This window comes from Magnolia sinica, chromosome 8, assembly GCF_029962835.1.
Source record: "Magnolia sinica isolate HGM2019 chromosome 8, MsV1, whole genome shotgun sequence".
Taxonomy (NCBI): domain Eukaryota; kingdom Viridiplantae; phylum Streptophyta; class Magnoliopsida; order Magnoliales; family Magnoliaceae; genus Magnolia; species Magnolia sinica.
This window is the reverse complement of record NC_080580.1, coordinates 17,501,790-17,528,600: the sequence shown is the minus strand read 5'-3', so window position 1 is coordinate 17,528,600 and position 26,811 is coordinate 17,501,790. Positions and strand designations below refer to the sequence as shown.

The 26,811-nt window shown below is 39.1% G+C and overlaps 2 protein-coding genes across 4 annotated transcripts; both read left to right on the top strand.

Annotated features, from left to right (window-relative positions):
• The first annotated feature begins 3,253 nt into the window (after positions 1 to 3,253).
• On the top strand, positions 3,254 to 10,060 carry LOC131253012 (receptor kinase-like protein Xa21). Of its 2 annotated transcripts, none has more exons than XM_058253833.1 (2): positions 3,254 to 6,717; positions 9,350 to 10,060. In XM_058253833.1, exons 1-2 carry the CDS (start codon positions 6,615 to 6,617, stop codon positions 9,784 to 9,786), a joined length of 540 nt encoding a protein of 179 aa, XP_058109816.1. In that variant the 5' UTR covers positions 3,254 to 6,614; the 3' UTR covers positions 9,787 to 10,060. Both variants share the same exon structure in this region; 1 of them encodes a protein (XP_058109816.1).
• Positions 10,061 to 18,955: 8,895 nt separating this feature from the next.
• On the top strand, positions 18,956 to 26,485 carry LOC131253010 (psbP-like protein 1, chloroplastic). Of its 2 annotated transcripts, none has more exons than XM_058253831.1 (8): positions 18,956 to 19,100; positions 19,188 to 19,266; positions 22,036 to 22,116; positions 22,306 to 22,388; positions 23,009 to 23,131; positions 23,276 to 23,347; positions 25,065 to 25,161; positions 26,184 to 26,485. In XM_058253831.1, exons 1-8 carry the CDS (start codon positions 19,035 to 19,037, stop codon positions 26,294 to 26,296), a joined length of 714 nt encoding a protein of 237 aa, XP_058109814.1. In that variant the 5' UTR covers positions 18,956 to 19,034; the 3' UTR covers positions 26,297 to 26,485. The 2 variants fall into 2 exon arrangements, with proteins under 2 accessions (XP_058109814.1, XP_058109813.1); XM_058253830.1 differs by having other exon boundaries at positions 18,962 to 19,100; positions 19,176 to 19,266.
• The last annotated feature ends 326 nt before the right edge of the window (positions 26,486 to 26,811 follow it).

Sequence of the window (26,811 nt, the reverse complement as noted above, 5' to 3'; positions counted from 1 at the left end):
TGGGCCCCACACTAAGGCTGCATCTAATGGGGTGAGGATTGGCTGTGATATAGCTACTGGATGGTCATCTATGGCCACACTATGATGTAGGTATTTTATCACCGGTCCATAGTTTTTCTAGATCATTTTAAGACATGAACCCAAAAATAAGCAGATCATCCTTAGAAACTTCCTAAGGGTCACCAAGTTTTAGATGAAGGTGGCATTTGTGTTTTCTGTTGTGACCTAATAAAAAAAGGTTGGATTGAAAATAAACATCAGTGGTCCTTATAAAGTTTTTAATGGTGGACATTCAATTACTACTATTTTCTTTTGATGTGGTCCACTTTATATATAGATTTGCCTCATTTTTGAGCTCATACCCTAAAATGATATGAAAATATAGATGGACAGCCTTAAAAAAATATATATCACATTGGGTCCGTCCTGTAGCCAGTGTAAGTAGGAAATCCGGTTCTCATAAAATTGTATTTAGTCCCATGCAGTATTTATGTGGATTTTGAAATCCACTACACATGTGGGCCTCACATTGATGCATGCGTTTATCCATGCCGTCCATCCATATACATTATTTACACGTGACATTTTGGTTATATATGTGTACAAGTGAATGACATCCATCGTAAATTTGTTCAGTGGATCACAATTTCATGGTCGAACACAATTTTGTTTCAATCAGGTGTTTTTTTTTTCTCAAATATGGGATTGGATGGCTACAATATAATGGTATTTTCATACATATAATCATTGTGTAATAATGTCATTAATTCCATTTAATACAATTTAATACCATTCAACTACACTGACCAAACACACCCTAAGGGTCACAAAGTTTTAGATGAAGGTGTTATTTGTGTTTTCCCTTGTGGCCTAATAAAAAGGGTTGGATGGAAAATAAACATAAGTAGACGTTATAAAGTTTTCAACGGTGGACATTCAATCACTCTTATTTACTTGTGGTGTGGTTCACTTTTGATAGAGATCTGCTTCATTCTTGGGCTCATACCCTAAAACTAGGTGCAAATATAGATGGACGGCGTGAAAATTTAAAAAAAAATAAAAAAATCACATTGGATCTGTCCAGTAGCCAGTGTCGGTAGGAAATCTGCGTCCCACCTAATCCGCTCCCACATTTATCTTCTCGAGCTTTTCTGCATTCACCAATTCCATGAGCGGTTTAGGGCATTTTAACCATTTCGACCTCTCTCTTCCATGGACGTTCCAAGGTTGTTGTGATCTGCTGCTAACTCCTCCAACGAAACGGATCGGCTTGCTTTTCTCCATTTCAAAAATCCGATTATCATAAAGATGGACTCCGATTTCCTAACAGAGGGTCAGATTTGCTTGAAGAAGCTGCAAGCGGAACAAACGGCCCATCTCTTCGTGAATCGTCCCGTGGGAGCTGTTTTCTGTGACAATGATTATCGAATGTCTGGTGATCCTATGAAGATGACGGCGATTACATGTGACTCTATGACAGTGGAAGAAGTGGAGAATATGGTTTCAGGATCTCAACGAATGGAGAGGATTGTTCCTTTATCAGATATTTGAGGTGGAGCAAAGCAAGGCGATCGCAAAAATGTAGCAGATCCAAATCTTAGGGCCTGTTTGGATGCCTGTAACTTTTCTAAAATGTAACAAAGTTACAGGTGACTTTGTTACAATTGGTGTTTGGGGGAGGAAAGTCACAGGTAACTTTCTCTCAACCTGTGACTTTCTTACAGGAGAAAGAGGCGAAAATCTTACAGGCGCTTGAGTCGTTTTTCAAGTTACCTGTATCTTTGATACAGGTAACGGTTGAAAATTTTGAAATGAAAATCGTTGGGAAGAATCGCACATGCATTGAAGAAGCGTCCCTCTCTCAAGTCTCCTTCTCCCTCTCTCAGTCTACTTCTCCCTCTCCCATCGAGCTTCCGCAAGGTAGGAAACCCCTTTTCTCTCTTTTTCCTTTCTTTCCGTTTTTTTTATTTTTTTTATTTTTTATTTTTTTTATTTTTTGCTTCTGCGTTGACGGACGCAGCTTAGTGAGGTGGCGTGGATAATGGCTGATGATCTGTGGGGCCCACCATATTGTATTTGTTTTATCCATGCCGTCCATCCATTCTTTTGGATCGTTTTAGGGCTTGATTCCAAAAACGAGGGATATCTAAATCTCAGGTGGACCACACCACCGAAAACAATAATGATTGAAAGTCCACCATTAAAAAACTACTAGGGCCCACTGTAATGTTTGTTTCACATCCAAGCTGTTGATTAGGTCATAAAGACCTGGATGAAGGGAACAAAACAAATATCAGTTTGATCGAAAACATTGGTGGCCCACCAAAAGTTTTTAATGTTGGGTTTTCAATCAACATTGTTTCCAGTGATGTGGTCCACCCGAAATTTTGATGTACCTTATTTTTGGGCTGATGACTTAAAATGATATGGAATAATGGATAGATGGTGTGGATGAAACAAATACATCATAGTGGGCCCACATAACACATCACATAGCCTTCATGGCTTACTTATAGTGATAGCATCGTTTAAAAAAATTGCAAATCAAGTCACTGCTGGTTTATGGTTATACTTGTTGTATTTGGCTGGTCTCCTTTGTTAATGAAATCATTACCCTGAGCTTTGCTAATCCCACACATGCAGCCATACATGCCAACTTGTCATGTATGGGAGAACCAGGCCGTGCATCAAGCGGGCGCCCTTGTGTAGATGTATTGGCCCAAACATAGGCCATTTTTCTCGGCAGATGGATTGTTTCAGTGGTCCACGTTCAGTGTACAAGTTGGCCTTCTAATAACTGGACCATTCTAATTTTATGGGTTAGTCATGGGACACAGTGGACCCATCTGATGGTCAGCTAGGATGTCAAAAACACTTGTAGCTCAAGTTTTTTGTCCACATTACTAGCATTTTGAAAACATGGGCCCACTTTTATGGCCCACCTGTTGATTAGTTTAGCCTAAGAATCGGCCAAACTATTCATTTACATGGGCTTAATAAAATGGAATAATTTTATCCTATCTTTTTTATGTGTCAATTTGATTTTTCAACGATTCCCTATTTCAACTCTATCTAGTGTGAATATCCAACTTATTACCTGTAACAAAGTTACAGGTTATCCAAACATAAAAAGAAAGTTACTGTAAGTAAGTTACAACTTACCAAAGAGGATTACCTGTAACTTACTTAGGTAAGTTACATGTAACTTTCTTACAACTTAAAAAAGTTACAGGCATCCAAACAGGCCCTTAGGTGCACGTGGTGAAGTTCTAGGACATGATTCCAAAAATGAAGCAGATCCAAATCTCAGGTCGACCACAAAACAGGAAATATTTGTTTTTGTTTTTGTTTTTTTTTGTTTTTCCTTTTATCCATGTCTGTGTAACCTTATCAAATGGCAGATAAACATTATGGTGGGCCCCAGGAAGTTTTCAATGGTGAGCATTCAATGATCAGCTTCATTTGGGGGACGCGGATTAGCTACTGAAAGGTTGAGTAGGCAGATTCGCTACTGAAGTTACGTAATCAAGTTCTATGAGCCTTACTATGATATATGTGTTGTATCCACACCATCCATTCATTTGAAGAGATCATTTTAGATCATGAGCCAAAGAATGAGATAGATCCAAAGCTCAAGTGAACCCCACCACAGAAAACAGTGGGGGCAGTGACACCCACCGTTGAAACCTTCCTAGGGCCCACCATGATGTTTATTTGAGATCCAATCTGTTAATAAGTAAATACAGACATGGACGAAGGTAAAACACAATTATCAGCTTGATCGAAAACTTCTGAGGCCCCCAAGCAGTTTTTTTATTGTAGGCGTTCAATCCCTACTGTTTTCTATGGTGGGGTCCACTTGAGCTTTGAATCTTTCTCATTTTTCGTCTCATGCCCTAAAATGATCTGTTAAAATGGATGGACAGTATGGATATAACACATACATCATGGTGGGGCTCACAGAACTTGGTGATGCCACTTCAGTAGCAAGATGCCAAGATGGGTACTGACCTTGTCAATAGCTAATTCGCGTCCCATTTGGGGCTCGTACCATAATGAGCTGGCAAAACGGATGGACATCATGGATATACAATAAATACATCAAGGTGGGCCACAAGGTCAGAGCCTCACCGTGTTGGGTGAGGCCGGGACCACACCTAACCCTGTCCACCAGGTGAGTTCAATCAATTGGTAAGCTTAAAGGTTCTTATCATAAGTGGAAATGAATTGTCAGGTAGGATTCCACTCTCGCTGTACAATCTCTCGTCTATTAATGCTTTCGACGCGGAGAGAACAAGATGCATTGAAAATCTTCCAACTAACATAGGCCTCACTCTTCTTTATCTCCAAACATTTTTTGCCGGAGGAAACCTAGACCAGTTTCATTATCCAATGCTTCGCGACTTGCATATATTTCCCTTGCAGCCAATCATTGGGCCTGTTTAGTTTTCCTATTACAATGGTAAATGGCGGTAAATGGGTGATCATTATTTACTCTTGTAATTGTGTGGTGACATCATTTACATTTGACTGCAATTATGATTTTGCTATATTATTTATTTCAACCACGGATCACTGTAAAAATGATAGTTTTATAATGTGAAAATATAATGATTATAATTTACTTTACCTACTTCCTTTGCAAGTGTAACTTGACTCTCGGTGTACAGGCCATAATTCTTGTTTAAACAAACACCTGAAAATGATAATGCTGGCGTATTTACTTTGCATTTTATAAAAAATTGGAAACCAAACAGGTCCTTAGCAGATCCGTGCCTATGAATTTTGGAAGCTTGAAGGGCCTCACCAGGCTATATTTGGGTGGCAATCAACTTGGAATTGGGAAAGCTCGTAACTTGAGTTTTCTCAATTCGTTGACCAATTGCGGTAACTTACAAGAATTGGATGTAAGCAATAATAGTCTCAGCAGTGCATTGCCCGACTCCATGGCTAATCTTTTGACTCAACTGAGCTTCCTATAATAACAGGTACTATTCCCATTGGTGTTGGGAAGCTTAACAAGGTGAAGGTACTTTGCTTGGGGTGAAATGAATTATTAGGGCAAATTCCATCTTCCTAGGGCAACATTTCCCGATTGTACAGACTTAGGGCCTGTTTCTTCACCAATTACTACAGTAATGTGAAGGAAATCTGCAATGATTACAAATTACTTTACCTGTGTCTCCTGAAACATCTGCATTTGACTGTCCATTCCCGTGTTTGGTTTATTGGTGGCAAGATTGTAATGATGACATTTTTGCATTAGTTTGATGTCAAATCATCACCAAAATACATTGATGTTGCTGTTTGGTTTCGAGATTTTCACGGTAATGCTATGAGTAGTACAATGATTACAAATTCCTTGTCTCCCGAACGCATCATCATTGGACCAATGATTCTCGTGTTTGGTTTGTTGGTGGTAAAATCATAATGACGACACATTTCAATTACATTATTGAGGTAATTGGCGAAACAAACAAGCACCTAGTTTATTTAGAAACAATCTATCGGGAGCATACCTTATTGTCTTGGAAATTGTACATGCATGCAGTTCATAAGCTTCAATATTAATAATCTTAGTGGTAGCTTACCCAAACAACTTTTCAGCTTTCTCTCTATAATTGAAGTTTATGTTGGAAAAAAAATAAAAAACTCTTTTACCGGTAATCTGCCATTAGAAGCCAGTTACTTGAAAACTCTCTCAGTATTGATTGTTTCGGATAACAAATTGTCAGGCAAAATTCCAAGCTGGCTAGGCAATTGTCTCAGCCTAGGGTATCTCCAGTTGGATGGGAACTTCTTTCAAGGATCAATTCCTCCGATGTTTAGCACTATAAGAGGCCTTGTATACTTAGATCTTTCACACAACAACTTGTCTGGAAAGATTCCACAATACTTGAAGAACCTTTCTTTGAGGTATCTTGATCCATCTTTCAATAATTTAGAGGGCGAGTTACCAAAACAAGGGATCTTTAGAAATGCCAGTGAAGTTTCAGTACTTGGAAATCGTAAGCTTTGTGGGAGTATTCAAGAATTGCAATTGCCAGCATGCTCTAGCCAAGATTCCAAGAAATGGGTGATGTCTCTTGATTCAAAAGTAAAAATCTCAGTAATTGGTGTTGTCATGTGTCTTATTGCATTATCATGTTTCTTTACTGCTATTTATTGGGTAAGAAAATCAAGAAGGAAATCTTTTTCTTTTCCTTCTGTGTTGGATCCTTGCATGAACTTGTCATATGCAGAGCTCTTTAAAGCGACAAATGGCTTCTCTTTTGCAAATTTGATTGGCACTGCAAAATTTGGTTTTGTATATAATGGAACATTAGATCGAGATAGAACTGTTATTGCAGTGAAAGTCAACCTTCAACAACAAGGAGCTCTGAGGAGCTTCATGGCCGAATGCAAAGCCCTGAGAAACATTAAGCATCAAAATCTTAACTTGTTGCTCAAGTATTCATTTTAATGGAAACGAGTTCAAGGCTTTAGTTTTTTAGTACATGCCCAATGGAAGTCTATTGATGTGACTTTTGCACTGGATTATCTGCATCACCAATTGCCAAACACTAGTCGTTCATCGCGATTTAAAACCGAGCAACATTCTCCTTGATAATGACATGATTGCTCATGTGGGTGACTTTGGGTTAACGAGGTTCTTATCTGAAGTTGCTCAAGCTAGCTCTGTTGGCGTGAAGGGATCTACTGGGAACATCACTCAAGGTAACAATTTCATCTATTTTCTTTTCTTTTATTTTTTAAAGTATGTCTTTTGAAGTTGTCAACTGTTTCCAAGTGGTTTTCTAGCCCCCCACACACCTTGTGCCAAACTTGAGTGAGTGGAACATGGTATCGAACCATGTGGTAGATTCATGTTGTGGTCATTTGCGAAGTGAGGCTGTTCCACTCATTGTGACAGTTTACAAAAAGTACTTATTCAAATTACATATCAAGCCTGCTTTATGAGTAGTGGGCTGCCTGACTTTCGCAGATCGTCTTCTTCAGGGACCTGTCACATCTCCAAAAACTTGCCATGTTAGCACTGTTTTGTACCTGGGATAGCAAACTTCTTATTTTAAATACTTGGGACGCTGATGAGGCATCAATTAGCATAGTTATCAATTAACTTAGTCAACATATATTTAAAGGAGAAATGTTCATATTCCGTTGTTTATACGGAGCATCTAAGAGAACAGATTATTAGTATCGCTAGCTTATCTGAAGATACTTCCATGGGAATGCTATCCCAAATCAACTACCCTTAAACGCTCATGGTGTGTGGTGGGAGATTCCCACCCACCCCCGAACTGAATTCCATTTTCTATTCCGACCCGGCATCCCTCCCCAACTCAACCTTGCCGCAGGACAGATATATCCGTGAGGAAAAGCCTACCCAACCGGAGGGTGCTGCCCCTTCAGGCAAAGCCCCCGGAGGAGATCGAAGATATAGTAGCAGAGCATTGGAAAAGGGGAATAAAACCGGGTAATCGGAAAAAGAATCTACCCAAGCGGAGGAACCAGGATTTGGGATTGACCCCGAGTTTGCTTTGGAATGAAAAGGGCCCGAGGGGTCGGGTTCGCCAGTCAAATCCCATGATCCTTCCACATCGCATGTGAACTTTCACATGCGGTGCTTTCTTTCTCACCAATGACCTTTCAAATCTCATAAATGTATTAATTGTGTAAAACCTGAGCCATTCAAACAGCTAAACATCACTCGGGTGAATCAAATTGGAACATTGAGATGTTAGGTGAGCCACGACCGTACTGAGTCAAACAATTCGAATGTTCATTAATTTCGACAGTTCAGGCTGCCTAATGAGTGGATCATCCTAAGGGCCTGTTTGGGCAGTGGGATTAGAAGGGATTAGGTGGGATGGGATTCAAAAAAACATAATTATTACCCATGGCAGGGATTGTCCCTGTTGCCATGGGATAAGATTAATGCCCTGCTTTGTTGATAATACGGTGGTACATTGAATGGATATACCCACCATCATTTGAAATTATTGAGAATAACACACGTGTTATATCTAAACTGTTCATTTGTTTTGTAACCTCATTTTATGGCATGGGCCTAAAAATGAGGTAGATCCAAAACTTATGTGGCCCCAAAGAAGTTTTCAACGGTAAGTATTCAATCCCGTTGCTTTCTATAGTGGGTTCCACTTGAGCATTAGATTTACCTGATTTTTTGGCCTATGCTCTAAAATAATCTTGATAAATGGGTGGACGGTGTGGATATAGCCCACACATCATGGTGGGGCCTACAACAACTTGCTCACATTGAGGGAAATTAGCACGGGACCAAATAAAATTCCATTTAATGTAATTCCAGGCTTTTCCCTTCTTCCCAGACACTGAGTCAAACAATTCGAATGTTCATTAATTTCGACAGTTCAGGCTGCCTAATGAGTGGATCATCCTAGCTTTTGTCCCTTGTTATCTTTATGGTGCGTCCCACCTTCCTCGCGGTGGATTTTCTACATAGGTAATGCATTGGTAGGAAAAAAAAAAAGTGTTGTATGTAAAAGTTCATATAAAACATTAAATTTCTATACTTACAGATGTATGGATTATCAGATTGATGGATGGATTCTCTTGGTGGCACATGTACAACAATAGTAGACTATGCCATTGTAGCACGCATTCACAGAATCAGAGCCATCCATCCACTGAGACCCATTTCAAATATGCACTGGGTTAACATCATGCTTCTGGGTTGAATTGGTATACCCATGTACATTGATCAGCTACATGTACATTGAATATCAAACATTATTCATATAGCTCCGAGTTTCCAATTTTTCTCATACTCATGGCCCAATTGATTAATGGAACTTCTTGTCTTAGTCGGTCCCTCCTGTTGAATGGCATAGGATTATGCCCTCCACATATGATGGAGGCCTGTTCTTTAGGTGGGTTCTGGCTGGTATGTTACTTGGCCTGATTGTTCTGGTGATCAAGTAGGCCACTTCTGCATGTTGAATGTAGACTACTGCTAAATCCTCTAATTGTCCTTTTTCTTTTTTCCTCTTTTTCTAGTACTACTCTAGCACATGTTTATGGTAAATCCTCCAATCATCCTTTTTTCTCATACAACTCTTGCACATTTAGATAAGATATCCAAAATTCTAGGCCATAGCACATTCCTAGACATAAGTGAGAGTATATTTCTAGTGCAAATTCCAATAGCTAAATCAAGTAATTAAAAATAGCATTAATAATAAGATCGGAAATGAGTACCGACTCTCTGACCAAAGCTCATAGCACATTGATTGATGTTAGAAATTCTGAACTTCAGGAAAAATAGAAATGCTAATTACTTCCATTCAAATTGATGTGTAAATTACAGAGTATGCAATGGGCGTTAAAGCATCTACACGAGGAGATGTTTACAGCTATGGAATCCTTCTATTGGAGATGATAACTGGAAAGGAGCCAACTGATGACATGTTTAATGACAATCCAAGCCTTCATAACTTTGTTGAGTTGGCATTGTTTGAACAAGTAATGGAGATTGTAGATCCATTTCTCTTAGAAGCTGAAGTCACTCAAGGCAGCGGAAATCATATCAATACAAGAAATAGAATGGGTGGCTGCTTGATTTTAACGGTCAGAATCGGTGTGTCATGTTCTGCAGAATCTCCAAGAGAACAAATGGAGATGAAAGATGTTGTCACAAAAATGCATGCAAACAAGGACTTGTATCTCAGGGTTGGAATTCACCAAGACCAACAAGTTAGATCACAGCCGTTAGGTGAAGGTCCATCTTACTTGACTCATTACTGAGATGTTATTGGTAGTTATGTTGAAAAAGATTTCAAAATAAAATTACTTTGCTGAATACTTTTCTTGACAAGCTTTAGATATGTTGTCTTGTCTTAGGAGTGTGCTTTTATTGTTGGCGACCATATGGGAAGATATCTTTCTTTTTCTTTGTTTTATTTCATGTTAGGCAAAGGGAGATTGTATCGTCAATATATTAAGACAAAAACATCGTCTTGTTACAATAAGAATACTATTGGCCGATTGAGATGTTTAATCTCTAAAGCATTTTATTCAACCCTTTCCAAAATGCCATTACAATCCAATGGAAGTGCTTTACCATTTTATTAAAGGATTATGTTGTTTTGCAAGACGAATGTGAAACATTGCTCTATTTTCAAATATTTGTTGATGCACTACCTATATGACAGTTAGAATTGTCGAAACATAGTAATGTCCGACAGCCATGGCAAATCAATCCCTTTATCTCATAGCCTTGCATTGGAAGATTGATGTGGGACACACAGGATAACTAACCACTTGCTCTAAAAGCTTGAACTAATAGAACGTGGCGAATCAATCCCTTTATCTCATAGCCCAGGCCTAAAAGCTCAAACTGATAGAGTGTGTAGTGAATCAATCCCTTTATCTCATAGCGCAGGCAAAATGCCCCTGCATTAATCACGATTCACCCACCCTCAATCCCTTAATCTCATACCCTGGGCAAAATGTCCCTGCATTAATCACGAGCCACCCACCCTAAGTGTGCTCTTGCCTCACACAGGCCACCCCACTCAATCTCAGCTTCGGATTTCGTAACTCGAGTTTAGTACTCGTTTTCCAAAATCTCACGCGAGACAACTAATCACTTGCTCTAAAAGCTCAAACTGATAGAGTGTGGCAAATCAATCCCTTTATCTCATAATTCATGCCCAACTTCACATGAGTCAAGCCCTCGGTCGAACCCACTCGTGGGCCCCACTTCACATGGGTCTCGCCTCATATGAGCCACCCGCCTCACACAGGCCGCCCACCCCAAGTGTGCCCCTTCCTCACATAGGCCACCCCATTCGAGCCCGGTGTAAAGATGCCCATGCATTAAAGATTTTCACTCACTAAGCCCATCAGATCATTTCTCATTGGTAGTTATGACTTACGTGTTTTTTAAGTTTCCTTATTGAATGGAATTGGCATGGAAGATGGTACCAATAGAAATCAACAAAACTAGAACTGCATGTTCCATCGGCCCTTTGCAGGATGACGCATCTTTCTATTCCAGATGCTTCTTGATTTGCGGGTAAATCAATGGCTCGAGTACTACTACCATAGGGCGCAAAAATCAACTAATGATATCAGATGATCACCCGTCTCGCTGGCTGGCTTGGGAGAATCAACCTTCTCTCTCACAACCAGCATCATTGTCAATTTTGCTGCCTTCCAAACTTTGGACATTGTTACTGACACCCTGCGCAGAGCTAGCGTTGCTGCTTGTGGCAAGAGGAGAGCAAAATGCTGGCTGCCCAGCTTTTGGTCGGTCCTGATCTCACAGTGTACATGAGGAAGCCGGAATGTTCGTCAATGATCATAAACTACCAGTATTAACGAATACCAAAGTTATCAAAATACAGAAAATTATAGAATATTGAAGGATCCATTCTTGGGTAAGCAAAACGAAGAAAGAGATGAATATACCATATGCCTCATAGCCATATCTAAGTATTTCTTTGATAGTTCTTCTGAAGCCCGAACTATCTGGCGAAGATGACAACTTCCCTGCTGAGTTATTATAGGAAGATCATGGTGGTCATCTTGTTTTGGAGCTGCCAATCTTCTTATGTTTATCACCCTTTCAACCATCTCGCTTCCAATTACCGCAGGGCTCTTGCTGTCACTTGTACCATTGGAATATGATCTGCTTGTCACCAGGACAGAGCTTCCACTGCTGTGAATACTACCATTCGGTAACTGAAAGAGGACCTGATGGGTGGGATGGAACTGCTGGGTGCCCGGTCGATGGGCATCTAGCAGGTATGGCAGACCTTGACGAAACTTGAATGCGGTTAAATAGGGTCGGGCTATCGGTTTAGATGATCTTACGGCAGGAACCAATGATCTTGCTTAAGGAGGGCTTTGTTGAAGGTACAGTGGCCCTTGATGTAGGTGTGGAAGGTCTGGAAGTCTGGTTGTGGATGGTAATGTAGAGCATTCAATAGGTGTTGCTGGTCACGATGCAGATGAACCTGGGCCTCCAATGATGAGGGCCGACATGTCCTCATCATTGGAGGATATGACTTATGATTTTACCACTTATGATGAGGGCCGACATATGACTTATGATTTTACCACTTACTGAACAAATTGGATTGTGAAAGTGTCAGGCTTTCAGCAAACTGAACAAAGGTCCCGTTTGTTTCACCAATTATCTTGATAATGTAAATGAAATGTGTCATCATTATGATTTTACCACTGTTAAACCAAACATAAGAATTGTTGGTTAAAATCAATACAGATGTATTTAGGAGACAAATGAATTTGTAATCATTGCACTTTTTTTAGCATTACAATGAAAATATTGAATCCTTGACAGCAACGTCAATATATTTTGGTAATGATTTGATATTAAAGTAATATAAAAATTCTATTATTATGATTTTATTATATCTGAGATTGATAAAATAATTTGTAATCATTGCACATTTCCTTCATATGTAATTATTGGTGAAACAAATAGGCCCCAAGTAAATTGTACTTTGCCAACAGAGGAACATGATGGGAGGAATGGCTAAAACAAAAACAGAGGAGGATCTGTCAAATCTAATACCTTTATCTCTTCCAAAGTATGTATCCTAGCCACAGCTCTATGGTTTTAAATAAATTGATGATCATAATCTGGTATTGGTTTTAAATAAATTGATGATCATAATCTGGTATCAACTATTATAGTTGATCGATCACATCAAGTGAATTTCAGCTTTGATATTTCATTGAGATATTGAAAATGAAGTTTTGTTCATCCAAAGAAGAAATTCACAGAATTTGTAGTATCAGAATGTAAAGATCGATGCAAAAGCAAGCAATTTGTCAAAACTAACAAGAGAGCCTTTCACGTTTGCAAGAAAAAAGAAATACCATGAAGTGTATCAACACAGTGATTTTCCACCCCTCATCCTATTCATTGAGTTAACGAAAACCAAAAATCGTCTATGCCATGGCAGAATACAGGTGAAGTTCTCAATTCTGATTGAACAGAGCAGTCTACTGGAAACATGCAGGACAGGGAAAGGGGGGAGTGATTTGCCTATTTCACACAGGGAAATAACCACGTGCAAGAGAGCAGAAGAATCCAAGAATTGCTATATTTTGATATATTCATGAAGAAAGCATAACATCCATGCATAAAATGTAGAATCATGCACTTTCCTTGCAATCATTTCTATATTGCCCAAGTACAGAGAAGGACTTTTTCTAATTACCTCACAGTTATGGTCAACTAAATAAATATCCAAGTATAGCATGCAGGCTTGTTGCAATAAAAGGTCGTTTGGATGCCTGTATGCTACACTTGGATAGCATGTTATTGTTTATATGTTATTCTGTTTGGCTTTTAAATGATAATTTGTTTACAGGTAAATAAATTATATGTTTGGCTAAATTATAAAGTATTTATAATGTATAAAAGTAGGTATTCATGCTATATAGAGCTTGGGGCAGTTAATCCTAAAAATTGACAAATCGCTTGAAAAGGACTTCAATTTTATTTTTTTTGGGCCTTAGGAGAGCATCAAAGCATGCATGCACTAGATGAATTGGATGTCCTCCACCCCTTACAGTGGGCCCAAATGTAATCTAGAAGTTTTTAATGGTGGACATCTCATCCTTCTCTCGTCTCATGTGGTTTACTTGATGATCAATTGAGCTGTTTTTTGGGGGCTATAGGAGAGCATTAAGGGAGGCATATTGTGGACAGATTGGATGTACCGTACACATTACAATGGACCCACACATCATGAGTTTGTATCAAACATTGTATTTTATTATGTATAATATTTTTAGCCATGTTTCAAATTACAACTAAAAGCTGTAATGCATTTACAGCCTCTAGCGGTCGTTTGGATGCCGGTATAGTCGTAAACAATTTAATTGTAATATGAAACCCGGTAAAAAGTCATATTTCAAATTATAAGTAAAGTCTTTACAATTAAAAAGGCATTATACATGTTAGAGCACAATGATTAATATACACTCATTATATGAAGAGCCCATCGTAATTTTTATGGTACATCCAATATATCCATCATGTACTTCCCTTGATGCTATTTTGTGGCCCTAAAAAACATCGTGTCCACTGTCAAATGGACCACACCAGGGAAGGATGGGACGTTCACCATTAAAAACTTCTAAATTGCATTTGGGGCCCACTGTGATAGGCGGAAGACATCCAATCCATTTAGTGTATGCATGCTATAATGCTCTCTTAGGGCTCTAAAAAAATCAAGTCTTTCACATGTGATTTGTAAATTTTGGAAAGTTTACCGCCCAAGCTCTATAGTGTGAATACCTAATTTATTCATTATAAACACTTTATAGGTTAGCCAAACAAACAATCTATTTACCCATAAACAAATTACCACTTAAAAGCCAAACAAAACAGCATGTAAACTGGTTATACCTAAAACTCTTTTAAAGTGTAATGTGTTTACGACTAAAAAAATAACAAGCATCCAAATGAGCCTTTACAAGCAAATGCAAGTATCCAAACAACCCATGCGATCCGATTACGTCTATTCCCTCTACAACTTGAGAATTTTATAGCCATCCATACAACCCCTAAGTTAATTGCACAAGACAGCTGCATGAAGACAACAAGAAAATACGCTGAGAAGATAGATTGATTTTTATAGCATTCAAGTTAATGCAATTGTAAGGATTGATAACAAAGCATCCAAGAGAAGGAAAAAGAGTATCAGGTGGCGTAAGAAGCCTGGTTCAGAAAAGAACCTCTCTTATAAGTATCAATACATATCCATTTCAATTCACTCACATCAAGCATAAGCTATTAGCATGTATATTTTCTGTATAGCTATTGAATCTAAGAGCCCCAAAGCCAGAAGTTTTGTATCTAAAGGTCCAACCAAGCATCTGAAAGGAATGATCCTATCTACACCATTCAGGTTAGAAATCCAACGGCCACAAGTTCAACTTTAAGAATTGTGTGGCTAGAGGTTTATTTGCAATGTAAGATCAATGTTTAAGCGATCATATCCGATGATCATGTTATGAATCCAAAGCCCACAAATTTTTACCTGTCAGGATGAATTAGAGGAAATTCTAATTGCACATACATTTATTTTTCGTCAATCAGAGCCGTTAAAAGATGGCAACTCATCAATCATTTCTGCAGGAATACGTTGGGCCATGATCAGCGGGGCTGAAATCATCAATCATCCCTGTAGAGGTATGGTGGATCAAGGCCAATTAATCATCCTCCAAGATATATATTTGGCTGATTAATCATACTGCAGAGTTATTGATGGTTGGTAAAAGGAATAAGGGGTCCAACTAAACGGTGGGGATGATCAGATGGGGGAGATTCTTCAGCATTTCCCGTCCAAGGGAAGGTCCACCAACTATTTGGATTGGATCATCAAAATGCCAACTCCATGTGTACAGATTTTTGGACTGAGCAAATTCCAAATGAAAATCCCATTCTTTTGTATGAGTTTAGCTCATATGACTCATCCATTGCAGTTGTTGCATCTTGTATGAAAACCCATGCTATTAAAATTGTGGACCCCATTGTAGATAGAACATACCCAAAAATCATGCCAATCAAATAATCTTGACCGTAGAAGTCAATGGTTAAAAAGAAGGTGGTAATTGCTCCAAATTTAGTAGGAAAAATAAGATGATTAATCAGCCAAACAATATTATTGTTTTTTTTTTTTTGGCATGTTGCTCAGTATCCACAATAGGAGTCCACTCTGATCATCTGTCCCAAACCTGAATAAAGGAAGAGGTTTCAAATACATGGTGTTTCAAATCCCAGAAAAGAAGGTGTTTGAAATCCAAGGTGAAAGCTTGAATTACATCTAAAATCCTTTCAAGAGTTGCCTGTGTAACATGTATGTCACAAAATTATTAACTGATTGGGCACATGGCCCACTGATGATATCCCAAAACAATCATATTATCAATTGCATCACTATAATTACTTTAATTTAATGATCTGTGCCGTCCAAACATTGTTCATGTAAATCATTGGTTAAAAATCGTTGGTTAGTGACTCAGATGTGATCTTGTGCTTGTGACTCATCCGAGACTTGAAATTTCATCATTTTAGGGCAAAGTATATATTTCAACGGGCTTATTACAACCACTGTGTCAAACATTACATATATACACTAATTGGATATATTAAAATTGATTTAGTAATTAAATTCAAACCCCTATAAATATACTATGCAATACCACTTTTAGATCACAAGGGATTTTGAATCCAAGGTGCCAAACACAACAAAAGTATTTCAAATCCAGGGGTTCCAAATGCACGCTCCCAAATAGGCCCTAACTTGCATTTGGAGCCTGTTGGTGTATTTTAAAATAGGTGAGATCTTGTTTTTTCCGGAAAACCTTTGACTGCAAAAGTTGTCTTACATAGGAAAACACCAATCTTTTTTTTTTAAGCAACGAAGATTCTCACTTTCTTAAAGGTGTAAAAATATTTATATTTTCTCTAGCTCATTCATGCGCACGAGGCTAGTCTAAATGCCTAATGACAGGAGCTAAATATACAATCACATCCATCTAGAATTGGAACAGTAGCTCAAACGGTCTTGAGTGTCGTCTACTACATATGCACAAATGAATCCCCTCCATCTGACAATCTGACATGGTGGTACCAAACACACCATACCACCCTATGTTTTCCATTCTGCTCATTCTTACTGGAAAAAAGTTAAAATTGATCAAAGGTTTAAAATAGTATTTAGTATTTTTTTTTTTAGTTTTTTTTGGAAAACCTTGTTCAAAGAAATCCTATCATGAAGTAAGGTCCACCGTAGTTGGCAAGTGTTATTATATGTGCACATGAAATAGAAGGGTGTAGATTGGGTATTACCCTTGTCTGTGCTGAGCTAAGCACAAATCTGCCTTGGTGGGATTTGATTTGAGGAGGTTGCTGCCAAAAGGTGGAGCCCATTGGAGCAAGTACTCAACCAAATCACTTTCAAACATACTTTGCCTGGCTACCTAACTTTGACAAGAGCCTGCCATCTAATCAAAATATGCTGAGCTGGCTCACGCTGGGAGGTGGATTGTTTGTGAAAGGTTTTCGCATAAACTTCCCACAATAGGATGCTAGGTGGAGCCCTCCATGATGTTTGTGAGAAATCCACATGTCCATCTAATTTGCTAATATTATTAGGATATGAACCAAAAAAACGAGGCAGATTCAAAACTCAAGTAGGCTATATGATAGGAAAAAGTGGCTAGGGAAATGCTCTAGGTCCACGGTGATATTTATGTGTGAATGCCTCCCGGCAGGGGCGTGTGAAGAGCACATGCATGCAGGCTGCACTCAACATTTGTTTACTGTTTGCATTTTAAGTGCTCTGGCTAGATGTCTTAGATCAATTTCAAACTCAGAATATCTTAAGATTCCCAACTCCAAATGACTTTTGGGATGCAGTTGCAATTGCGGTCATAGATTATTGGTTAAGGATATAAGTTACAGAAAAATAAGAGACTAAGCACCCCTTTCTCCTGCATACTTGTGTGATCTTTACTTTATAGGGTTATTCGACTTTGGGGGATTCAAACAATACTTTAGTAGATATCACATTCGACTCTACTAAACAGGGATTTAACCCTCCAGGTAGGTGAAGATAAAAAAGAAAAATGAAGTAAACAAAGCTGAAGTTAAGTAAAAAAGAATACAATAATTGTATCGATCTTTAGAATTGTGGAGTTGGAATTGATTTAACTTAAAGAGTCAGGAAAAAAAAAAAAATCAGACACTCTTTTATGCAAAAGAGATAATTGGGCATCCCCGATTGTACCTCTACTCGCCAATTAAGCTGCTTCGATGATCGATCATTCCTTGAGTTATTTTGATTGATTTGTACCATTGGAATTTTGGCTAGTATGCTGGATTTCAATCTTTATCATTTTTGGGTCTCAGTTGTACGTGCAAATAATTCTAGGATCGGGGGTATCACAATGTGTGGTTAAGATCTGCTTTGCTCATTCAAATTTTAAGCTGATTGGATACGGTACTTGTATTCAACAAGTACCGAGGATCCAATCGGACTCATTTGGGTGGCCCTTGTTATCGTTGGAGTGGGGGAAATGCGATTCACTATTTCCTTCGTGCAACCCACTTGAGTTTTATATTTGCTTCATTTTTGGACCGATGTCCTAAGGGCCCGTTTGGGAGCATGGATTTGATACCCCGGAGCCCTTGGATTAGAAATCCTCTTATGTGTTTGACACTTGTATTCAAAATCAACTTTAATCCAAAAGTAGCTATGCATGGTATATTTATGAGGGTTTGAATTTAATTACTAGATCAATTTTAATATCTCTATTTAGTAAAGGTATGTAATGTTTGACACAATGGTTGTAATAAGCCCGTTGAAATATATACTTTGCCTGAAAATAATGAAATTCCAAGTCTCAATGGGCCACAAGCACAAGATCACATCCGAGTGAGTAACCAATGATTTTTAACCGTTGATTTACATTGACAATGTTTGGACGGCACTAATCATCATATTAAAGTAATTATAGTGATGCAATTGATAATCTAATTATCTTGGGATATCATTCATGAGCCATGTGTCCAATAGATTAATAGTATAGTAACACACATGTTACATATGCAACTCTCGGCAGGATTTTATATGTAATCCAAACTTTCACCGTAGATTTGATACCCCATTTACTTTCCCGAAATCCCCTCAAATCCCCCAAATCCATGATGCCAAACGAGATCTGGCAAAATAGATGGATGGAATGGACTTTTTACAAACATGACAGTAGGCCCCACCTAGCTTCCCCTGGTAGGAACCCAACGGCCAGGTTATGGGCCAGGCCCAGCCCATTGCCAACCCAAAAATCACCAGCGACGATCCCAACCGTTCAGAAGAAGAAGGGCATTTCCGTCATTTTGACCCAGAGAAAATAAACGGACAGTGGAGAGATAAGGTGTCGTCCTCACCACACAGACACATCTATCTATTCTCCTCCTTTCTCCTAATAATTAATAATAAAAAATGGCGTCTTTGAGAAATCCAACATCGGCAATCCACCGGACATTTTTCTTGAATCCTTTTTCTCAGGTTCTAATTTCTCTTCATTTTCTCCAGCAATTGAATTTCTCGTTTATTTTCAATTTCAGTTTCAATTTATCGCAGGTGGGAATCCAGACTCCAGTTTTCTTCCCTTGTTTTAGAAGAAGCATTCGTTTCCTCGTTAAAGCCGCAGCGTCTGCATCTCCTCATCCAGGTTCCAACTCTGCTTCTTTTCTTGTAGGGTGTGAGTTTTCCACCATTTTATTAAATTGTGGTGGGTCGCTTTTAACAATGTGATAGGCATGCATACGTTAATCCAGACCGTTGGTTCGTGGGTTCTACTGTGGATTGAGCATTGCCCGAGAATTTGCTGTTATTGGACTATTTTAGGCGGTTGATACAGACCGTTCTGATTATTTTCTTTTTAAACCGTTGGATGGTGCGGATTGTCCGTATAGAGTTCCTTTGGGAATGTGCGTCATCCAAGATGATACCCATGATTTGTGTGGTCTGGATGGACGTACCGCATGCCACATTTTTAGTGGACGGCCACCACCATTTGGGAAACATGGTGAACAGGTACTGTGGCGTAGACCATTTTTATTTAAGGTACTACATTACTTGATTTTTGTATAAGTGGGTCCATAATTCAGTGATCCAAACGCTTGATTTTTGGGCGCCACTCTAGATGGCTAAGCACCAAAAATCCTCCATATTGGACGAATTTTAATCTTTCAATAGGCGGGCGAAAAATAGACGGTTGAAAACACAGCAATGGTTCACATTAAACTAGAACCATCATCGTCACCGTCATCATCATGATCATCATAATCGCTGAATATTACACCACTAGGATATTCAAATTTGAGTTATTTTAAGTGTATGATCCATCTAAAGCAAGATTTATCACGTCAACAGTTTGGATCACATGGGCCCCACTTGTACAAACTGAAAACCCAAATGCTACTGTACAACCTTTTGTACAAAGCATTGTATCATGGGAAATGATATAATAGAGCCTACCTCTATCATAATATTTTAGAGCCCCCACTTACATGGTCCATATGGTAAACAGTGGATCCAGACCGTACACCTAGTGGACCTACTATGGATGACCACCTCTCACTCATGTGCTCAAATGTGCCATGTGTTTGAAAATCCAAACCATTCATCAAACCCACATTACAAAAGACACACCCCAATGAAAATTTCAAGCCAATTGGATACCTGGTTCGGCCACAATCTTAGGTTCATCCCAGTCGCTGGTATGCTCTCAATAGGTGCTGTCACAGGTTCCAGTCCCTGCTTAAGAGCAAGACTGAGTGCTTTCAACATTGAGATCTTGCATTTGAGTCCATACCAGAAGAAGGCATTTACATCATTCTCAAAGCTTGTTGGAGAAAAATGTGTTAAAATGCGTTATTAGTGGGACCCAAACACATCAAAGTGTAATTTGCAGCATGCCATTCACCATTTTATACCCATTTTTTAAAATGTCATACAAACCAAGTCGTATCAGTTTCGGTCAGGACAAGTCATTAGACTGAAATAGGGATCGACACAACCAAAAGGAACAAGTTGGGGTGATGCAAGACAATTAACCATTGCTCTAAAAGCTCGAACTGATAGAGCGTGGCAAATTAATCCCTTTATCTCAAAGCCCAGGCCCCACATACATGGGTTTTGTCCCCTAAATCACATGGGTTCCACCTCACACGTCACATGAGTTCCGCCTCCCACAGGCCCTAAATCACATGGGTTCCGTGGGCTGCCCACCCCAAGTGTGCCCCCGCATCCCATAGGCCACCCCACTCAAGCCCGGTGTGAAAATGCCTCTGCATTATGGGGTGAGTTGTACCGGTTTAAGTTTTGGAACAAGCCACACTCCGAAACTGTTATTTATAGTTCTAGTTATAGCATCATAGATGGGATTGTTACTTCTCTCAAAAAAAATTCATCTGTCCCTTGTTGAAATAGATTCTAGAAATGCTATTGTGTGGGCATCTGGAAAGAGTGCGGGGCCCATCAGAAGCGGGCTTTTATAGTAAATAGCATCCTAGAATGATGTTAGTCATGTTCCCGAAAAGCCATCTCCATTGGCCATTCTCTAGCTTAGTAGTCTGTCTATCGGATCAATGTATCATATTGGATTTTTTCATCTTTTGCCCTTTCTAGAAGTAATGAAAGTGGCACATGCAATGCACTTGGAGAGAGTGGAAGTGGTTTGCAAGTTGTATTAGGGGATAAGAAGTGGAAGTAATAATAGATCTTTTTTGGTAGAGAGAGGACCATGATGCGGCTTCATCTTAAATTGCTTAGATGCCCTTTCTATTGCTTAAAAATGTTTCCCATGTCTTTTTATCTTACATGGTTCAATTGTCTTGAATGATTTAATGAGCAGGTTTTTGTATTTGGCAATTCTCAATATATATAGTGAAGATGTCTGCTAATTAATGGAAGCCAATGAATGCTTATGATTCCCAAAACTAGGATCGCAAAACGCACACATACATAGCATTATCAAACTGAAAACCACAATTGGGATGGAGGTTCAGACCTCTTGAGCCATGACAAACCGGTGGTGCATGACACACATCTACGTGCTTGGGATTGATGATGGACACTCTTCCCAAATCTCTCTCTCTCTCTCTCTCTCTCTCTCTCTCTCTCTCTCTCTCTCTGTGTGTGTGTGTTTGTGTGCGGAATCTCATATTTATAGGTGTTGGTCCCCCTTTACCATCATAGAAACCTAGTCCTATTTAGACTCTATTTCTTTTTTCACATTCTAGCCTTTTTCATGCAAGTTTTCCTAGTGCATTTGCAAAACTCATGGAGATTCATTTGCGCACACAGGTGTGGTTCACCAACCATGAGGGCTAGCAAGTTTATTTGCTAGATTGTTTCATCCATCATAATATAGAATTGAGAAATTGAATGAGATTAGGTCAAAGAAATTTATTTGCTAGATCCATTGGCTTTGCAGATAGATGTGGGAGGCGCCAAGCACTTGCGGTGGGGACGTTTGCAACTTGCATTTCTTTGCTTAATGTGACTTCCACATCATGTGAGTGTTCTAGTTCTTATCTTCATTGAGCCTCTCCTCTCTTCTAATTCCTCAAAAAGCAGCAGATTTTGCCTTATGTTATCCTTATCACTGCTAAAGTAGCGTTGAAAGCGCACCTGCTGATTGTGCAGTGCGTGGTTCCTTGAATAATGATGGATGTTCTAAGAGAACACCCTTGATATGGCTCAGTTGCTGCAGAAGCTAAGAAGGGATTTCAAGCAGTCTTGGACAAGAAGGATGGATATTCATTCCTTTACCCATTTGGGTGGCAGGTTTGGCCTTACTAGCATTTCATCAGCCTTATTTGAAGACATGTTATATGATCCCCAATCCAAGGATCTGAATATTATCATCTGGTTTTCAATTTGTACAAGTAGGGCTCATGATTAAATGATCCAGAACATTCATTGATGGACCTCATTGGGGAGGGATCATGACCCAAAATTCTCCCAGACTGTCTTTGGCTTTCTTTCAGTTGAATGTAGACTTTGTGCATTTCCACAACTGTTATGCAGTCCAATGGAATGGTTAGGATTTGCCCATTGGGGATTTTTTAGGTATGGTCCATCCACTGTGGGGACCATGAGATAAATGATCCAGATCACCAAATCTGTGGGATCCTTCTAACTAGGTGCCACTATCAATTTGAATCACACTTCGGACTTTCCACTCCCGCTTCCTAGCCATTTATACTCGATAATGTTTTGAAATAGACGCCCATCTCCACCTGCACCTGAATATTTTGCTACTTTGCTTCATGCTTCATGCCACTATAAATCAACCAGTGGGCCCCACTTGTACAAGCTATGACTGGAGGATCATATAATACCCCTTTAGTTCATGAAGGAATTGGTAAAAATCTCTTACCGAGTCCATTTTTTTTCTACATCAGGAAGTTGTTATTGAAGGACAAGATAAGGTATTCAAAGATGTGATTGAGCCATTAGAAAATGTGAGTGTCAACCTGGTCGAAACCAGTAAACAGAGCATTCGAGAACTTGGCTCCCCGCAAGAGGTTTGCCCGTATTTTCTTTGTTATTGCATGATATTCTTGTATGAAATGCAAGGGGTGGCATTTTCTTTTCGATGTTTGTCCTTTCCGAGTCATTGGATTCTGTACACTTGCACACCTGATAGAGATATTATTCAATGATCTCAGGTCGCTGAGGTTTTAATCAAGAAGGTTTTGGCTCCACCTACACAGAAAACAAAGCTAGTTGAGGCAGCAGAGGTCAGGCTTCTTGTACACCCTTTGTATCACTTGGTGTTAGTTTTTTTTTTTTTTTTTTTAATTATTATTCTTTTTTCCCCCCTACTATCTTAGGGAACCCCTATTCAGACTTATGGTGATGGATAACACTCCTTGTCAGAAAAGTGGTTCTTATTTATCTCATCATCAATGATTTTTGAGAATTTTTAGCTCATATGAGGTTTCTTCAATACTTCTGTGTTGAGATTAGTTACCAGTTCCAATTTGATACAAGATATGCTCCAGTGGTCTCAAAGTACTATAAGTTACAGTGCTCTATTTACACTGTGAACACTTGGACAGTCCAATCCATTGTTCTAGACTGTTAATTACGTCCAACATGCATTTCAGTTCTACCATGAAAGCATGAAAGCGTCACGCTGATGTGAGAAATTAGCCATTTTATCAATGGCCTTAAACAAGGACGGTCAAGATTATTTACACAAAAATAGGTCCAATCAACATTTCGATCCATCTTTTTATTAGGGATCATGATGGATTGCTTATGTTCTTATAATAGCTTTTGTTAGACAACTGTAACCATCCCCATCCATGACTTGGAAAAAGGATGGCTATAGAAAATAAGGCCAAATCAAGGATGGATTAGATAATCCGATCAATGTATTTTTTGAATGGGAGGCCATGAAATGTGTTCTGAACTTAATGGACATTTTGTATTGATCAATTGGACTATCCATGTATACCAATGCAACTAGTAGCACTATAACTTACAGTGCTCTTAGAGCATTGGAGCATTTCTCTTGATACAAATTCTTTTATTTATTTATTTATTTATTTTAATTTGGGGAACTGGTGGGAATGTGTTCGTATCTTTTAATAGGTTTTTGGGTCACAGGACCAATTGCATCAAATGCTTGTCTAAAAGCTTTTGTAACTAATCGTGTAGGGAATCTTGGTTTATTATTAGGAATCTTAGATTTTTGTTGGATAATAGGTAGTTGCTAATGTTGGGATTTGTTCAAAATCTTCAATAACACCTTTTGATTTTGGTAATACAATAGTAACATAGTTAAAACTCACTGGGTCGACTCAGTAGATTTCGAGCACACGGTGACTCAAAACAAGTCACTAGGTGATTCACAGTATGAATTAATAAAAATGTAAATAGGGAGGGAGGGAATCAAACCCACATCCTCTCTCTACAAGAAAGATGAACTTGATCAGCACATTATGAAGTGGTCTGATGACAATGTTTGTATTTTATATTTCTTGTACTTATCTTAACAATGTTAAATATATACTCGTATCCCTAATTTTTAAAATTTATAATTATTAAATATGTAGTTAGGGAGTCTTCGAGTCAACCCAACCCAGCTGAACATCGAGTCAAGTCGAGTTTTCGGGCTTTCAAACTATGAATAGTACAAAGTCATATTATTGCCTTAACATGAAGTAGATAAGAAACAAAGTACTTTGGTAGTCAAGCGGGTGTTGATATTGATTTTTCCTTTTATTATTGCCTTCTCTTATGAACTCATTGTGAAAATTCGTTCCATCTGTTACACCCCGATTATCTTGATCAGATTTATCTATTTACCTTACAAGAGCATCTTCTCTCTTTTTTTTCTTTTTCTTTTTTTTCTTTTTTTTTTCTTTTTTTTTTTTGTTTTAAAAAAAATAAAAAATTGCCCAAGTAATAGCTCTACCTCATTGATCAGATGACATTGTTGCGATGCAGCATGAGGCTGACGGAAAAACATATTACACATTTGAGTTTATAGCTCAGGCTCCAAACTACACACGTCATGCTCTTGGTGCCATTACCATTGGAAACGGTATGAATCTTATTACTTATCTATTGATCTGTGCTAACTCTTTAGCAAATCTGTGCCACATTTGTCGGGGATGAGTCGGCAAGGGAAAGAGTCCCAGTCCTCTCGCTTAATGGATAGAGACAACTCCGCAAGCCAGTCCCTTATCTCGTAGTATTGAATTGATTGTTCGAGCGTGGCAGTTGGATTGGAGATGAAGTAGGAATGACCGATCAAGACCAGTGGCCTGATTCCATCATTGATTCGGGCAGAGAGATATTCGCCTTTGACTCCTCATTCTCATTGGGCGAGGAAGCCAGTGCCTAAAGGGGGTTGGTAGGGGCCAGGCCAGGTTTTGTTTCTACTTACCGTCCCGTCCCTGCTTGGGTGGCCTAACCAGTCTTCTTTCCTGACTCCTCCCTAGACCGGCCCACCCACCTGCATTCTTTTTCAGCGTTCATCGAATTTTGAGCATGAAATTGCCCACGGACTAGACCCAGGCTTGATGCGATCTCTTCTCTATGGCGGGAGGTTGATTTCGTATCAAGAGTTTGTTGGGGAGGCCACACACACCATATTCAGACGCAAAAATGAATGAAAATGAATTTTATCATATATACAGCCAAATGTTAATTCTTTGTTCTTTCTGCCCTTGTGCACTTCTGTTTCTTTCGGGAAAATGCTTGTTACATGCACTCGTAAAAAAACGTTTTGCTAATTCCATACGCATGTAATACATGCTAGCACTTGTATGGAATATCTGAGCATCCATCAAGTGGGCCCACCGATCATCCTTACCGAAAATCAGGCTCGTTTCAGGCCACATTGTATGCAGTCAGTGGATGTTAAAAAGAAAAACTTCTTTTGGCTGTCTTTTTGTTGTTACACCGGGCTATCTGATGAGGGGACCGGCCTGATTTTTCGGTACCCACCCAACGGACAGCTTTGATGGTCGACACATGTGGCAGCTCAGGACATATGGGAAGTAATTGTTTTGTTCAATCTCTGTTTTTATGTTTCCTGACTGTGATTTTGGCATCCATCAGGTAAGTTTTACACGCTGACGACTGGAGCTAATGAAAGGAGGTGGGAGAAGATGAAAGACAGGTTGCACACTATTGTTGATTCCTTTGAAATTTTCGAAGTTTTCAATGCCTGAGGTTTTTATCATGTGGGGCAGACAGGCAATGCAGCCTTCAGATCATCATAATGCCTTTGTGCTGAATTATTTTTTTGACCTGTTTGGTGGGACCAAGCTGCATCATTCCATTGCTTCAAGTGTTTTGTCTAAGTGTGGCAATCTGTAGATAAGCATTTTTGAGTTCCTAATAAAAAATTCTGATTTATTTTTTTTCGCCATACGGGGCACGGCAATCTAAGTTTCTTATCTGGGGGGCCCAACTGAATGGGGATGGCCAAAAGGCATCCTTCATCACATTGGTCCCAATAATCTGATTTAGACCTTTTCACATTGCATCTGAACGGTTCACAATATCTTTTCAGCTGTCCATATGTTAGTCAAGTACATGTGTGGGTTTTTCTGATAGTGGAGCATTACATGCAATCACCCATCTATGGCGGGCCTCACAGGGCCTGTGGTCTGAGTCACTGAAAGATGGCCCCAGCAGTCCCAATCCCAATGAAGAACAGAACAGCATTGTATGTTTTCTCTTG

Bases quoted from the DNA above. Each gene is read 5' to 3' on its own strand.
- LOC131253010 (XM_058253830.1), top strand. From the start codon at position 19,035: ATGGCGTCTTTGAGAAATCCAACATCGGCAATCCACCGGACATTTTTC. The intron at 19,101-19,175 runs GTTCTAATTTCT...AATTTATCGCAG, and splicing joins TCTTGAATCCTTTTTCTCAG to GTGGGAATCCAGACTCCAGT. The intron at 23,132-23,275 runs GTTTGCCCGTAT...CAATGATCTCAG, and splicing joins AACTTGGCTCCCCGCAAGAG to GTCGCTGAGGTTTTAATCAA.
- LOC131253012 (XM_058253833.1), top strand. From the start codon at position 6,615: ATGATTGCTCATGTGGGTGACTTTGGGTTAACGAGGTTCTTATCTGAA. The intron at 6,718-9,349 runs GTAACAATTTCA...TGTAAATTACAG, and splicing joins TACTGGGAACATCACTCAAG to AGTATGCAATGGGCGTTAAA.